Here is a 12,084-nt window from a genome sequence, read left to right as displayed (position 1 = left end):
TGTCACCCCGTCTTTACAGGAGATGAACCTAGCCCTGTGAGATGGGCGAGGCGACTTGCCCAACGTCACCTGCTAGAAAGCAGCAGAACCAAATGACAGCATCTAGTGTGGGGTCTGGCACTTAGTACGTGTTCAGTAAACATAATGAAAGAGTGAAGGAAAGAACGAATGACCGGGGTGTCCCGAGTCCCAGCCTGACACTCTTTGTACCTCGCTACCCCAAAACTGATCCGTCCCGGGACAGCTCAAAATGTGGTTTGAACTTAAGAAAGACTTGCAGAAAGGTGAACCATTTCCTGGAGCATGCTCATGGTTCTAACAACTCCCAAATCCTGCTGGTAGGTGCTGTTTATCAGCTAAGAGAGGATCTGAGAACACCCCTCACTACCTTTATTTTAACATGGCCTCACTCTGGAGCAGAAAAACCTCCTCTTACAAATAAGGGAAAAACGATAGTGCGTACTCTTCGTATTTCAGAAATGTTTCAAAGCCAATGGCTAGTAAGGCAATGTGCAAACCCTGCCAGGATATATTACCGGTGCCTTCCTTTAGTCTACTGTGCCTCTCCCCGACCTCCCAAAAGACAGGAAAAAGAAAAGAAGAAAAAAGGCTGGGAGCCGGCCCGGTGGTGCAGTGGTTAAGTTCACACGGTCCACTTCGGTGGCCCGGGGTTCACCGGTTTGGATCCTGGGTGCGGACCTACACACTGCTCATCAAGCCATGCTGCCACAGGCATCCCGCATATAAAATAGAGGAAGATGGGCACGGATGCTAGCTCAGGGCCAGTCTTCCTCAGCAAAAAGAGGAGGACTGGTGGTGAATGTTAACTCAGGGCTAATCTTCCTCAATGAAAAGAAAAGAAAAGAAGAAAAGAAAAGGAAAGAAAAGAAAAAGGCTGAATTTCCCAGGTTTAGATTATCTGTCACTTTAATTAAGGAAGAATAAATGGGTCACCCCTGTCAGCTTACAAACCACAGCCACATCAAATGGTGCTCCTTTAGAACAAACCCGATCACTGTGGTGAGGCTTTACTGTAACTGAATAAAGACAAAAGCAGAGCTCAGGCAGCATTTGGCCAAGGTCACTCTGAAAATCAATGGCAGCGCTAGCGTCAGACCTGGGAACCCTTGACCCTGGTTGCTCTGCCCAGCTGGTATCCAGGCTGCCTCCCACCAGGAAACCTCGGCCAGCTGGTAGGTAATTATATGTGCTAATATTCACTGACACTCTGGCCGCCAACACCATGTGCCAAGTTCTTGCATTTACTAGAACGCCAAACTGCCCCCATCTTTCTAGGGCTGTTTATTTAGAGAGGGGAGCTCAGCTCGGACTGACTCAGAACTAGAAACCTGCTTGGCAACATCGAAGACGAATGTCTGGGAGGGCAGAGACAAGGGGGCTGTATTTTCACCTCCACTCGCCAAGTCCTCATTCTAGACCTCATGTGCCTCACTGTAGCTGTGTGGCCTTGGACAAGTTTCAGAACCTCAATGAGCCTCAGCCTTCCTCTCTGTAAAATGGGATAATAAAGTCTGTCTTGCACAGTGATTGGAGACAGCTCACCCCGAAAACTGTTGGTGCAGGCATGCTGTCGGTGTCTGATACCTACTTGTTGGATATCTAAATGAACAAAACTTCTTTGATCTTGTTTCCTGCCAACTGGAGACAGCAATTCCTCCTTCATGTCACATTAAATGAAATTGGAAAACACATGTATAGACGTATCTATATGCAGCCTGATCTGAAAAATAGGTACTCTTTTTTTTTAAAAAAAAAAAACTGGTTCATTCTTTCATGTACTGAATTTAGTCTAGTTAATGGAACTTGTATGTCTTATGCTTCTAATTTACAGAAGCTAACAACATACTATAATTTAGTTTTCTCTGTGAAGATGATTTCCAAACTTGATGAAAATTTAGCTGGAACAAAGTGTGTTTTCTACACACAAACCATCATTCTGGAGTCAAATGAGTCAAGAATTGAGAGAGAAATGACAAAAAATAGCCTAGAGACTCAAAGGCAAGTGACTTTTTTTTGTTTCCCTGCTCTGAACGCATCCTTCACACGCACACCCTGAATGCCAAGGGCTGAGGCCGCACACTGGACGGACGCTGAAATTGAATTTCCTTGGTGTGATTGTCAGAACGACACACACTCATCACTAGACCGTGTGGTAAACGCTCCATGCTGGAGGAGGGGCGTAGAGATGGACAGTGGCCCTTGATGCTCAAGTTCAGTCTATGGCGTTAGGATAAGAGATAGAAGCATCTGGAAGACAGTTATCAGCATCCTTCAAGAGGGCTGAGTCTAGGTCTGGGGCTGGGGACCAAAAAAAATTGCTTCTATCTTTGGGTGTCTGATATCTGGCTTCTGACTCTCATTTAATATCTCTATGATGTTGGGAGAGTTACCTAATCTTGCTGGGCCTTGATTTCTTCCTCTGTAAAATGGGACAACACCACTTTCCTGGATAACAACAGTGTTCGTTTTGAGGCTCACACGAGAAAGTGTCAAAAGCCTTTAAGGATTATCAAGCAGTACCTGGGGAGAAGCCTCCATCACTATGTCAGGGATAGTCGAGACTTGGGGCAATTTTAGCTAATTTTAGTTAAATTTAATTTTAGCAAATTTAGCTAGCTAATGACAACCATGTCGTGAGCACTTCTTTCCTTTCAGGCATTGTCATGACCCCACTTTGGGCTTGCACCAACCTCTGATGGGGGCTGCTATTATTATGTCCATGTTACAGGTGGGGAAATTAAGGTCCAGAGAGGTTAGCTAGCTTGCCCAAGGTTGCACAGCTAATTAACAGTGGGGGTGGGATTTGGACCCAGGCAATGGGACTCGGGAGGCCAGTATCCTAACTTTATGCTGTGGGGTCTCCTGAGAGCATGACACACAAGGAGAACCTTGTCAGCAAGAGTTAAGGAAACATGGTATTTCCCCAGCAGCCAGCAGCCTTAACTTCTGATGCGAGGAGAGCTGGAGTGCCAAGGTCGTCCCAGGGTGCAGTTGGGGACAGTGAGCAGGGGTGGGGGGGAGCGAGCCTGCAGGTAGGGTGCCACATCCAGGACACAGGAGCAGGAGAGTCTGGTGGGCAGAGGGATGGGCCTTGGAGTCTGAGCCACAAGGATCTTGGCCCTGGCACCTCCACCTGCAAACACCAACAGTTGCCTAATCTGTAAATGGCAAGATTGGACGAACCTCAGAAAGCTGGCGGGGATTAAAGTCAATTTCTTGTTGCAACTGATAACTGGCACATAGTAGGTGCTCAATAAATGGCTGCTCCCTAGCCTCTCCTTGAGACCTGCCAATACTCTAGGTGACAAAGTGTAAAGGATGGTGGCACAGCCAAAAACCACCCAGACAGAAACCTGAGGATAGGACAACTCAATGGTCACACCTATGGGCCTGTGGGTCTGGGCTGCCTCAATTCATATCCTGGCTCCAACACTTACAAGTCCCATGACCCTGGGCACATTACTTAACCTATCTGTGCCTCAGTTTCCTTACCTGTAAAGTGGGCATAACAAAGGTACCCACGTCACAGGGTTTGGGGAATATTAGATACAACTGTGTAGAGTGCTCAGAGCAGCCCCCAGCGATGGAAGCACTCAATAAATGTTAGCAATGATGACTTCCATCAGCCCCTGCATGTTCTTGGGCTGGGGGGCATCTCTGGGCTTCCAGTAGGCTATGCTTATACTGCAAACCCTCCATTTCCTTGTGGACTCCCGGTCAGATCCTGGGAGGGCGGAACTCCTGCAGCCTGGCCACGTGATTGGGCTGGATGAACTTTAGAGGAGGGGCAGTTTCTCAGGTGGGGCGTGGGGATGTGGACGTGGTGACAATGACCACCTGGAAAACAGCACAGGGAGTCAGGAAAGTGCACACACGTGCGCGCACACACACAAACACCCCCCCTCAGTTTCTGTGCTTTTTGCATTTAGAGCCAGGTTTTGACTCAGCTGAGTCGTTGTTTTATTTCTTCTGCTTTGGATAAAAATGAGCCCCCATGCATGGGGTCCCTGAGGGGCCCATGATAATTCCCACGCTGATGGAGGAGAGACCTGGATACAGGTGTGAGAATTAGAGAGTGGGGTTTTGGGGGCCTTGACTACAGCCCTGAAGCTCTGGGGGCCTCAGGTTCCCCACCTGCTAATGAGATCACAGTAGGGCGTCCAGCTTGTTTGCAAGAATTCCCTCCCCACGCATGTGAAAAAGCAAGGCACTCTCTTATCCAGCTAGAAATTTTACTCTGCAACGTTTTGTTGGAAAACTACAGGAAGACCATAATTTACTTCTTGTGCAAAAGGTAGGTGGGTGGCGAGAGAGAATACAAATAGAAAGAATAGGAATAGGAACAAGGCACACTCATATCTTGTAATCGAAGAATCGGAGCATTCCCACATAGCCTGGCTTCTGCCCCCCATCCCTGGAACTCGAGGGACCTGCTTATTGTTAAGCCCGCGTCTGTTTTTAAACCAGCGGAGCCCGGATCTCAGCAGGGGCAATGTCTGCTGGGCGCAAACCGCCCGGGAGGACTCGGATTGGAGGGGAGGATGCAATGCGTGCGGAGCCTGCGGCCTGCCCGCGGCCCTCCCTCCCGGGGGCGGGCTGGGCGTGCCGGACAGCGCGCCCCCTCCTGCGCCCGGCCCGTCGCCGTCCCATCCCCGGAGCGCGGTCCGCGGCCCTACCTGAGCTGGCGCGGCTCGCAGTCCACGCCGGGCAGCAGCAGCCGGGCCGCCTGGCGGACGTCGTCGCTGTCCATGGAGAAGCTGCGGCGGTGGCCGGCGTGCGCCACGGCCACCCGGATCCACTCCATGAGCGGCGGCAGCACGAGGAAGGGCCTGCAGCGGGGGAGCGATGGAGACGCGTTAGGGCGCCCGGAGCGGGGCTGCCGGCTCGGCCCCACCCCCTGCTCGTCGCCGATCCCCCCCACCCCGCTTTCCCTGGAGACCCTGCCTCTGTGTTCCGGAGCGGTGGGAGAGCCTTTGGAGACATCCCGAGCGCACCGGAGAGCTCGGGGCAGGTTCTCCCGAGTCTTTGGGCCTCAGTTTCCTCATCTGTAAAAGGGGATAGTGTGACTGTGAACGGATACGATGTGACTGTCCTGCTAGTATTCTCTCCCTCGGAGATCATGTGGACCTAAATGAGATGAGTCACTTAAAGCGCCAAGCACAGAGGCTGGTGCTCAGCAGAGACCTCCCCAGACGCCTAGGGTTATCAGTACTTGGGGCTCCCCATTCTGGACCCACTCCTAAGGTGTTCTCCAACTCCCCCTTCCCCACCCCAGCCTGCTCCCTGTCATCCTTCTGGAGCTTTCCCAGGCCTCAGCTCGGCCCAGGCACCCTGCTGCCAACAAGCTTTTGCACCTGGAAAAGGCGCAGAGAGAGCCAAGTCAACAGGCAGCCTTCCCGGAGAGCCAGGCCGGCAAGCAGCCCCGTCAAGCCACCAAAGTGGGGTTTTGGGAGCCTTGGCTACAGCCCTGAAGCTCTGGGGGCCTCAGGTTCCCCACCTGCTAATGAGATCACAGTAGGGCGTCCAGCTTGTTTGCAAGAATTAACTGAGACAACGCCTATGGTTGGACTATGACTTTCTAAGTCTAATACATTTGTGCCATCTTTCTGTTCTTCCAGTGATGAGGAGAAACTCTGTCCTCACATTAGGATTATGGGGGGAGGGGAGGAGCTTTTGAAATATACTGACACTGGATTCCTAGCCCAGGAATTCTGACTTAATTCATCTAGGATGGAGGAATTAAAACCTCCCCTATGTGAACGTATTGTGCATCGGAATTATGTGGAGGGCCTGCTAGCATACAGATTGCTGGGCCCCACCCCCAGAGGCTCTCACTCAGTAGATCAGGGGAAGTGGCCAAGAATCTGCATTTCCAATAAGTTCCTGGGTGATGCTGGTGCTGCTGTGCTGGGGGCCACACTCAAAGAACTTCTGCTCTGAAGTATTGTTAGAGGGCCTGGGAATCAGCCGGTGTGTGTGTGTGTTAAAACGCAGACTCTCTCCAGAGATGCTGATTGCACAGTCCACGAACATCATTTTAATAAGCAGCTCCTATGATACTGATCTAGGTAGAACAAGGACCACACTTTGAGAAACACACTCAAAAAGGTTTCCTGGCATTCAGCAGGGTTGCAAGTGCTAGGGTGCAAAGTTTAAGGAGGCCAGGTCATGCAAATATGTTCTAAGCACTTCTCCTGCCTCACCCTGGCCCTGGTGCTGCCATTCAGTCTGGCAGGGTTGCCATGGGAGTGACAAGAGGGTGGTGAATAGAGGGTTTACGGGATGCAGATGTCAGGAGCTTCCCACCACGTTTTTGATGGCAGGTTCCAGTTTTCCTAGGGAGCAACCTATTTCTCCGACGTTAATATTCAACAGCTAGGTCTTTTACATTCATCTCATTTAATCCTATTCATGATCTCATCTAAATGCTTAGGCCCAACCTACAGGCTCGTTATGATTATTGCCCATCTTCTAGACCAGGAGAATGAAGTTTATTGAGGTTGTCACGTGCCCTGGATCACAAGGTTAGCAAGTATGAGAGCTGGGAATGAGACCCGAGTCATTTGCCCATGTGATACTGACATCCTCTTGTCCAACTTCCCAGCATGCACTCTGTTACCCAGCATGCACTTGGTACCCCAGGGGAGCTGACCTGGTCATGGACCCTTGATGGCATGGCCATGTGCACTCTCACTCCCGCAGCTCAGTTCCCTATCTGTAAGGCTTCCAGCCCTTTCAAAGTCTAGACCCCACTTAACCTTCAAACCACAGTTCAAATCCCACCTAAACATTTCTTTTGATGACTGCACCTCACAAGGACCCCTCCTGTGGTAGACTGCACCCCACTGGCCTTACCTGCTGTAGATGTCCCACTAGAATGTCAACTCCACAGGGGCAGGGACTTGGGACTGCTGGGTTCCTGATGCAGCCCCAGCCCCAGGACTGTGCTGGCAGGCTGTGAGCACTTAATAAATCTTTGTTCATGAAACAGACTAAGATTTACCAATTTCTTACAGGGTGAAATGGATAAAATCGAGTTTCTGGACCCATGGACCTGTGGGGCAGACTCCCAGGGAATTGCTGCCTGCATCAGCCCGCTGCTTAGGCTGTCGCCCTCATTCTCTCCTTCTCTCCATCACCTAAACCGAATCAGGCATTCAATAAACACACACTGACTTGAAATTGAATTGGATTCTACTGTCTCAGGTGAGCAGGACTTATTTTTGTCCCCGTGTCTCCATTACTGGTGAAACCAGCCCGGAGTGCTCAGAGAGCTCCCCTCCGGGTTGCTTTTCAGAGGCAGCACCCCCACCCCAGTCCTGCGTTCCCTCTGCTCCGTGCCCCCAGCACAGCTCCCAGCTCCCAGTCCTGGGGGGCGGGGTCTCTAGCACAGACTGCCCTTCGGCTGGCGTGTTTCCTGTTAGATGCAGGCCCGGGGCACAGCCAGCTCCTCATGAATACTAAAGAGGAGGAAAAGAGGCTGTGCTGCCTTCAGAATAACACCTTTACCAAGACAGCTGGCGAGCACCAGAATAAGAAACCTTGAACCCCAGGATTCCAGCCTCCTCTGCAATCTTCTACGTACCTATTCCCCCCTTTCAACACTTGCCTTTTTTCCGTCACTCTGACCTCAATAGTTTATAAGCTTATGAATTCTTTGCCAGCAACTCATTTAAAAATCTTCTTATCCTGTCTACTTAGAGGGAAAAAATAGTATTATTTGTGATGTTTCTTTTGCAGGATTTGGAGATGGGAAAGAATTCTAGGGCTTTGTATTAAGATCGCGTTCACCTTATATATTTTTAAGAGAACAATGTTCTACTGGCTGCAGACTTTGTTCTGACGTTGTCTGTAGTGACTCAAACCCAGAGGAAGCTTGAAGGGCTCATGGCTTAGTGCAGTGGTTCTGAGCCTGTGTTCAATGTCAGAATCACGGGGAGAGTGTGTGAAAATTGCCAAGGCCCTGATTTCACCCCCAGAGTTTTGGTTGGATGGGTTGTGGGTGGGGCCCTGGGCATCTGCATTCTAAATAAGCCTTTCTGGAATTCTGGAGCAAGCCAGGTTTGAGAAACCCTGAACAGGTGGCCTGAGGTGAACAGAGGGGCACAGAGTCAACTCAAACAGGGCAGTGGCCATAGAAATCTTTGCTGGGGCGTTCGAAGAGAAGGTCAGTGGTGGTGGGACCAGAGAGAACATTCTAGAAGGGAAGAGAAAGCCCAGAGGGGCTTCTTGCAGGATCAGGAGAGCAAGTCAGCTCAGGAAGGTTGCTGGGCCCAGATTCAAGCAGGAGACGGAGAACATACATGGGTGGGGCCTCTAAGACAGTGAAAAGGGAGCTGGGGATGAAGGTGACCACCAAGACCTGAAAGGGAGTTTCACTGGGGAGGGGCTGGGTGCTAAAGAGGATGGTATGATTTGTGGGAGAAGCCCTAGGATCCTGCAGAACTGAATTCCAGTCCTGAATCTGCCAGGAGCTCAGGGGAGGGGGTCTGGCTCTGGCCTCTAAGCGTTGGGCTCTCAGCGTCTTCATCCGTAAAGTGGGTGGATTTGGATCCAATGGTCTATTTCAGGAGTCAGCTAACCTTTTCTGTAAAGGGCTGGAGAGTAAATATGTCAGGCTTTATGGGCCCTATGGTCTCTGTTGCATCCACTCACCTCTGCCATTGTAGTGAGAGATGCCACAGACAATACAAAGAGGAAAGAACCAAGAACACTCTAGTCTCCAAATCTGATGCGGTGGTCATAGTTGGCCAACCCTGGTCTACTTGGTTCCTTCCTACTCCAAAATTCTTTGATTCTATTAAAATAGTCAGCTGCCTGGGGGCTCAGGAAGAGTCTAGTGTGTGGAGCAGGGAAGTGCAAAGAAGCACGTGAAGGTGCTAGCGATGGAGAGAGAAACCTTTGAAGGGATTAGAAAATAAGACCCTCCCACAGAGAGGTCGTGGTTGGATTTGGGGAATACTAAGCCGCAGGTGTACCCAGAGGTACTATCTGCAAGGATAAAACCCAAACCCTGCCATGCGTGTGTAACTGACGCAGTGTAATCTATTAACGTCATTTATTCATCCAACTATCCTTCAGGGAGCACCCACATTGCAGGCACGCTTCCAGGGACCGGGGATCGACAGGAGGACAGGACTCACCAGGTCCCTCCTCTCCTAGAGCTAACAGCCTAACAGGGGAGACAGATAGGAAACAAACCAACAAGTAATAAACCAATTATAAATTGTGATCAGTGCTGGGGTGTGAGGATAGAGAATAAGCAGGGTTGAGTGGGTGGTGGGAAGGCCTCTCTGAGGAGGTGACAAAACCTCAAAGATGTGTAGGAACTAGCCATATGTGAATGTGTGTGTAGACGGGATGAACATTCCAGGCGGCAGTAACAGACTGTGCAAAGGCCCTGAGGCAGAAACATCTTACAGCTCACCAAGAGCGTTCACATGCATCCTCTCCTATTTGTCCCTCCAGGGCAGGCGAGTGGCCAGGACATATGTAAGGAAGGATCACTATGTTAGGCTGAGAAATGGCCCCCAAACACATCAGGTCCTATTCCCTGAAACCTATGAATGTTGATGGCAAAAGAGACTCTGCAGATGTGGCTCAGTTAAGGATCTTCATTGCAGTGGTGAGGTACGTGGACCATACACTAAAGCTGGCAGTGAGGGCATCCACAGGGCTCTGGAATTCATCCAGATGCCTACACTGCCTTGTTCCTGAGGTCAGAGACAATACCTGATGATACGGGCTGAGTGTGTCCCCCCAAGATTCCTACATCGAAGGCTAACCCCCAGTGCCTCAGAATGTGACTATGAAAATGAGCCCATTAGGGTGGCCCCGATTCAGTATGACTGGCGTCCTTGTAGGAAGAGGAGATTAAGACACCCAGAGAGACGCCAGGGACGTGTGTGCACAGAGGGGGACCACATGAAAGACGCAGCAAGGGTGGCCAGAAAAATCCAAACCTGCCACACCTGGATCTTGGACTTCCAGCCTCCGGCCCTGTGGGAAAATAAATTTCTTTTGTTCAAGCCACCTAGTCTGTGTTAATTTGTTCTGGAAGTCCTGGCCGACGATACACCTGTGGTTTGACTGACGTCCTGCCCTGACCTTGAGGTTTTAGGCTGCAGTAGAGGAACTCCAACTGGAAGCTCAAACTCTTCCGTGAGCTGATGGTTTTGGCTCATTTCCTCCAACCTTGTGACCGCAGTGGATGAGTTCAAAGCCATTGGAGGCCACACAGCACAGAGGTGAGAACCTTGGGCTTTGCAGAGAGACTGACCAAGAGTTGGATTCCAAGTCCACCTTCTAGTTGTGTGACCTAGAACCAGGTATTTCAATTGTCATGCCTCAGTTGTCTTGTCAGGAAAATGGGCATGATAACAGTACCTACTTCAGAGGGTGTGGTTGGCTAAATAATGGCCCCCCAAAGATGTCCACATCCTGATCCCTGGCACCTGTGAATGTTACCTGATACGGCAAAATGGACTTTGCACCTGTGATTAGGTTAAGACTTTTGAGAAGACTATCTTGAATCACCCAGGTGGGTCCTAGATGCCATCACAGGGGTCCTCAGAAGAGGGTGGCAAGAAGGTCCAAGGAGACAGTAGGAGATGTGAGGACGGAAGCAAGAAGTTGGACCAATGCAAGAAAGGGGTCAGGAGCCAAGGCAGGCAGGCAGCCTCCAGAAGCCAGAAAAGGCAAGGACCACATTTTGCCCCGGAGCCTCCCGTAGGAGCCAGCCCCTAACTTTAGCTCGCTGAGTCTGATTTTGTATTTCTGACCCCCAGCACTGTCAGATAATAAATATGTGCTGTTGTAAGCCTCCGCGTTTGTAGCAACTTTTGCAGCAGCCACAGGAAACTAATTCAGAGGTGATTGTAGGAATTGAATGGGATGATGTACGGAGGCTGGCGCCTGGTACCAAGAAAGTGCTCAGTAAGTGGTAGCTGTTATCATTCTCATTACCAACGTGGTTTTTAGCATCTACTCAACCTTCTCTCTGCCAGATGGAGGAAAAGACCTTGTTACACAGAGCGAGGCAGAGGGACGTGCCTGTCACCCCTCTTGAAATCAAAGGAAACCTCTGCCCTTGCCACGCCTTTCCTTTATAAATTGCGGCCCTGACTTTTCATCTCTGTTATTTGTTGAGTCTTTCTTGGTCTGGGGAGGAATTTAGATGTTTGACTGTGGGTTAGGAAGCTCATCATTGCAGATACAGGGAGTGAAGGAAAGCAGCAAAATTGATAGTAGACACTCCCCAGGGCTGGTTTCTATAGCAATAGTCACTGTAATGTCACTGGATTTGTGGGCACCAAAGCTAGGAAGATGGCAGAGGCCAGAGGTGGCCACAGCTGTTACTATAGTGACAGTCCTACTGTGCAAAGTGTGGTCAGCCTGCCCATGAGGGTGGGTCCTGCAGACGGCTCCGAGGGGGAGGAGCCAAGGGGTATGTTCTAGGTCAGTGCTTCTCAAACATTAACGTGCGTAAGAATCATCTGGGATCTTGTTAAAATGCAGTTTCTGGTTCAGTGGGTCTGGGGCTGGACCCGATATTCTGCATTTCTAACAAGCTCCCAGGCAATGATGCAGCTGCCAGTCTATGGACCACATTTGGAGTAACCAGGCCCTAGGGAGTATTATGACTCATGCTAGAAACGGGGGAAGGTGAATTCTATGATTATTTTCAAGGGGAGAAAGTAAGGCCAGAAGTGAGAGAGCTGCTAGTGGGGCTGGAGGCCCAGGAGACGGTGGAATGGAAGAAGGAGCTAGTTTATACCTGGACCTCCTGATTGAAGTTGGGTGGTACATCGCATTGGCTGAGCCTAGTTCCCAAGCCTGAGCCAAGTTGCAAGGCAGGCTGGGAGAGCAAGAGTCAGGTGATGTCAGCCTCTATCGTGGGAGGCGGGTTCTGCCTCCTGCCAGAATTCTCCTTTAGTCTTCCAACCATCTTAGGAAACAGAATCTTTCAGTCTTGGGGAGTTTGTTCTGAACCAAGCACCCCTCTCATTGTCTAGTAGGTATCTGGTATTCATGCCAGTGCTTAGCATCATCCTGGGAATGTAA

At 50.4% G+C, this 12,084-nt stretch overlaps 1 protein-coding gene and 1 long non-coding RNA gene across 5 annotated transcripts in view; one reads left to right on the top strand and one right to left on the bottom strand.

The window, feature by feature from the left end:
• ABTB3 (ankyrin repeat and BTB domain containing 3) overlaps positions 1 to 12,084 on the bottom strand; it is a 307,733-nt gene that overhangs the window by 67,469 nt on the left and 228,180 nt on the right. For all 4 annotated transcript variants that reach the window (XM_023631669.2, XM_023631671.2, XM_023631670.2 and 1 more), the window contains exon 4: positions 4,698 to 4,850. In XM_023631669.2, coding sequence (XP_023487437.2) covers positions 4,698 to 4,850 — 153 coding nt within the window. The remainder of the gene's footprint in view (positions 1 to 4,697; positions 4,851 to 12,084) is intronic.
• Positions 1 to 12,084, top strand: part of LOC138921209 (uncharacterized) — a 35,288-nt gene that overhangs the window by 19,641 nt on the left and 3,563 nt on the right. Inside the window, exon 4 of the long non-coding RNA XR_011433594.1 lies at positions 7,038 to 7,227. This is a non-coding gene — a long non-coding RNA (uncharacterized lncRNA). The remainder of the gene's footprint in view (positions 1 to 7,037; positions 7,228 to 12,084) is intronic.

This window comes from Equus caballus, chromosome 28, assembly GCF_041296265.1.
Source record: "Equus caballus isolate H_3958 breed thoroughbred chromosome 28, TB-T2T, whole genome shotgun sequence".
Taxonomy (NCBI): Eukaryota; Metazoa; Chordata; class Mammalia; order Perissodactyla; family Equidae; genus Equus; species Equus caballus.
The sequence above is the reverse complement of the archived record's forward strand: the minus strand, read 5'-3'. Positions and strand labels throughout refer to the sequence as shown.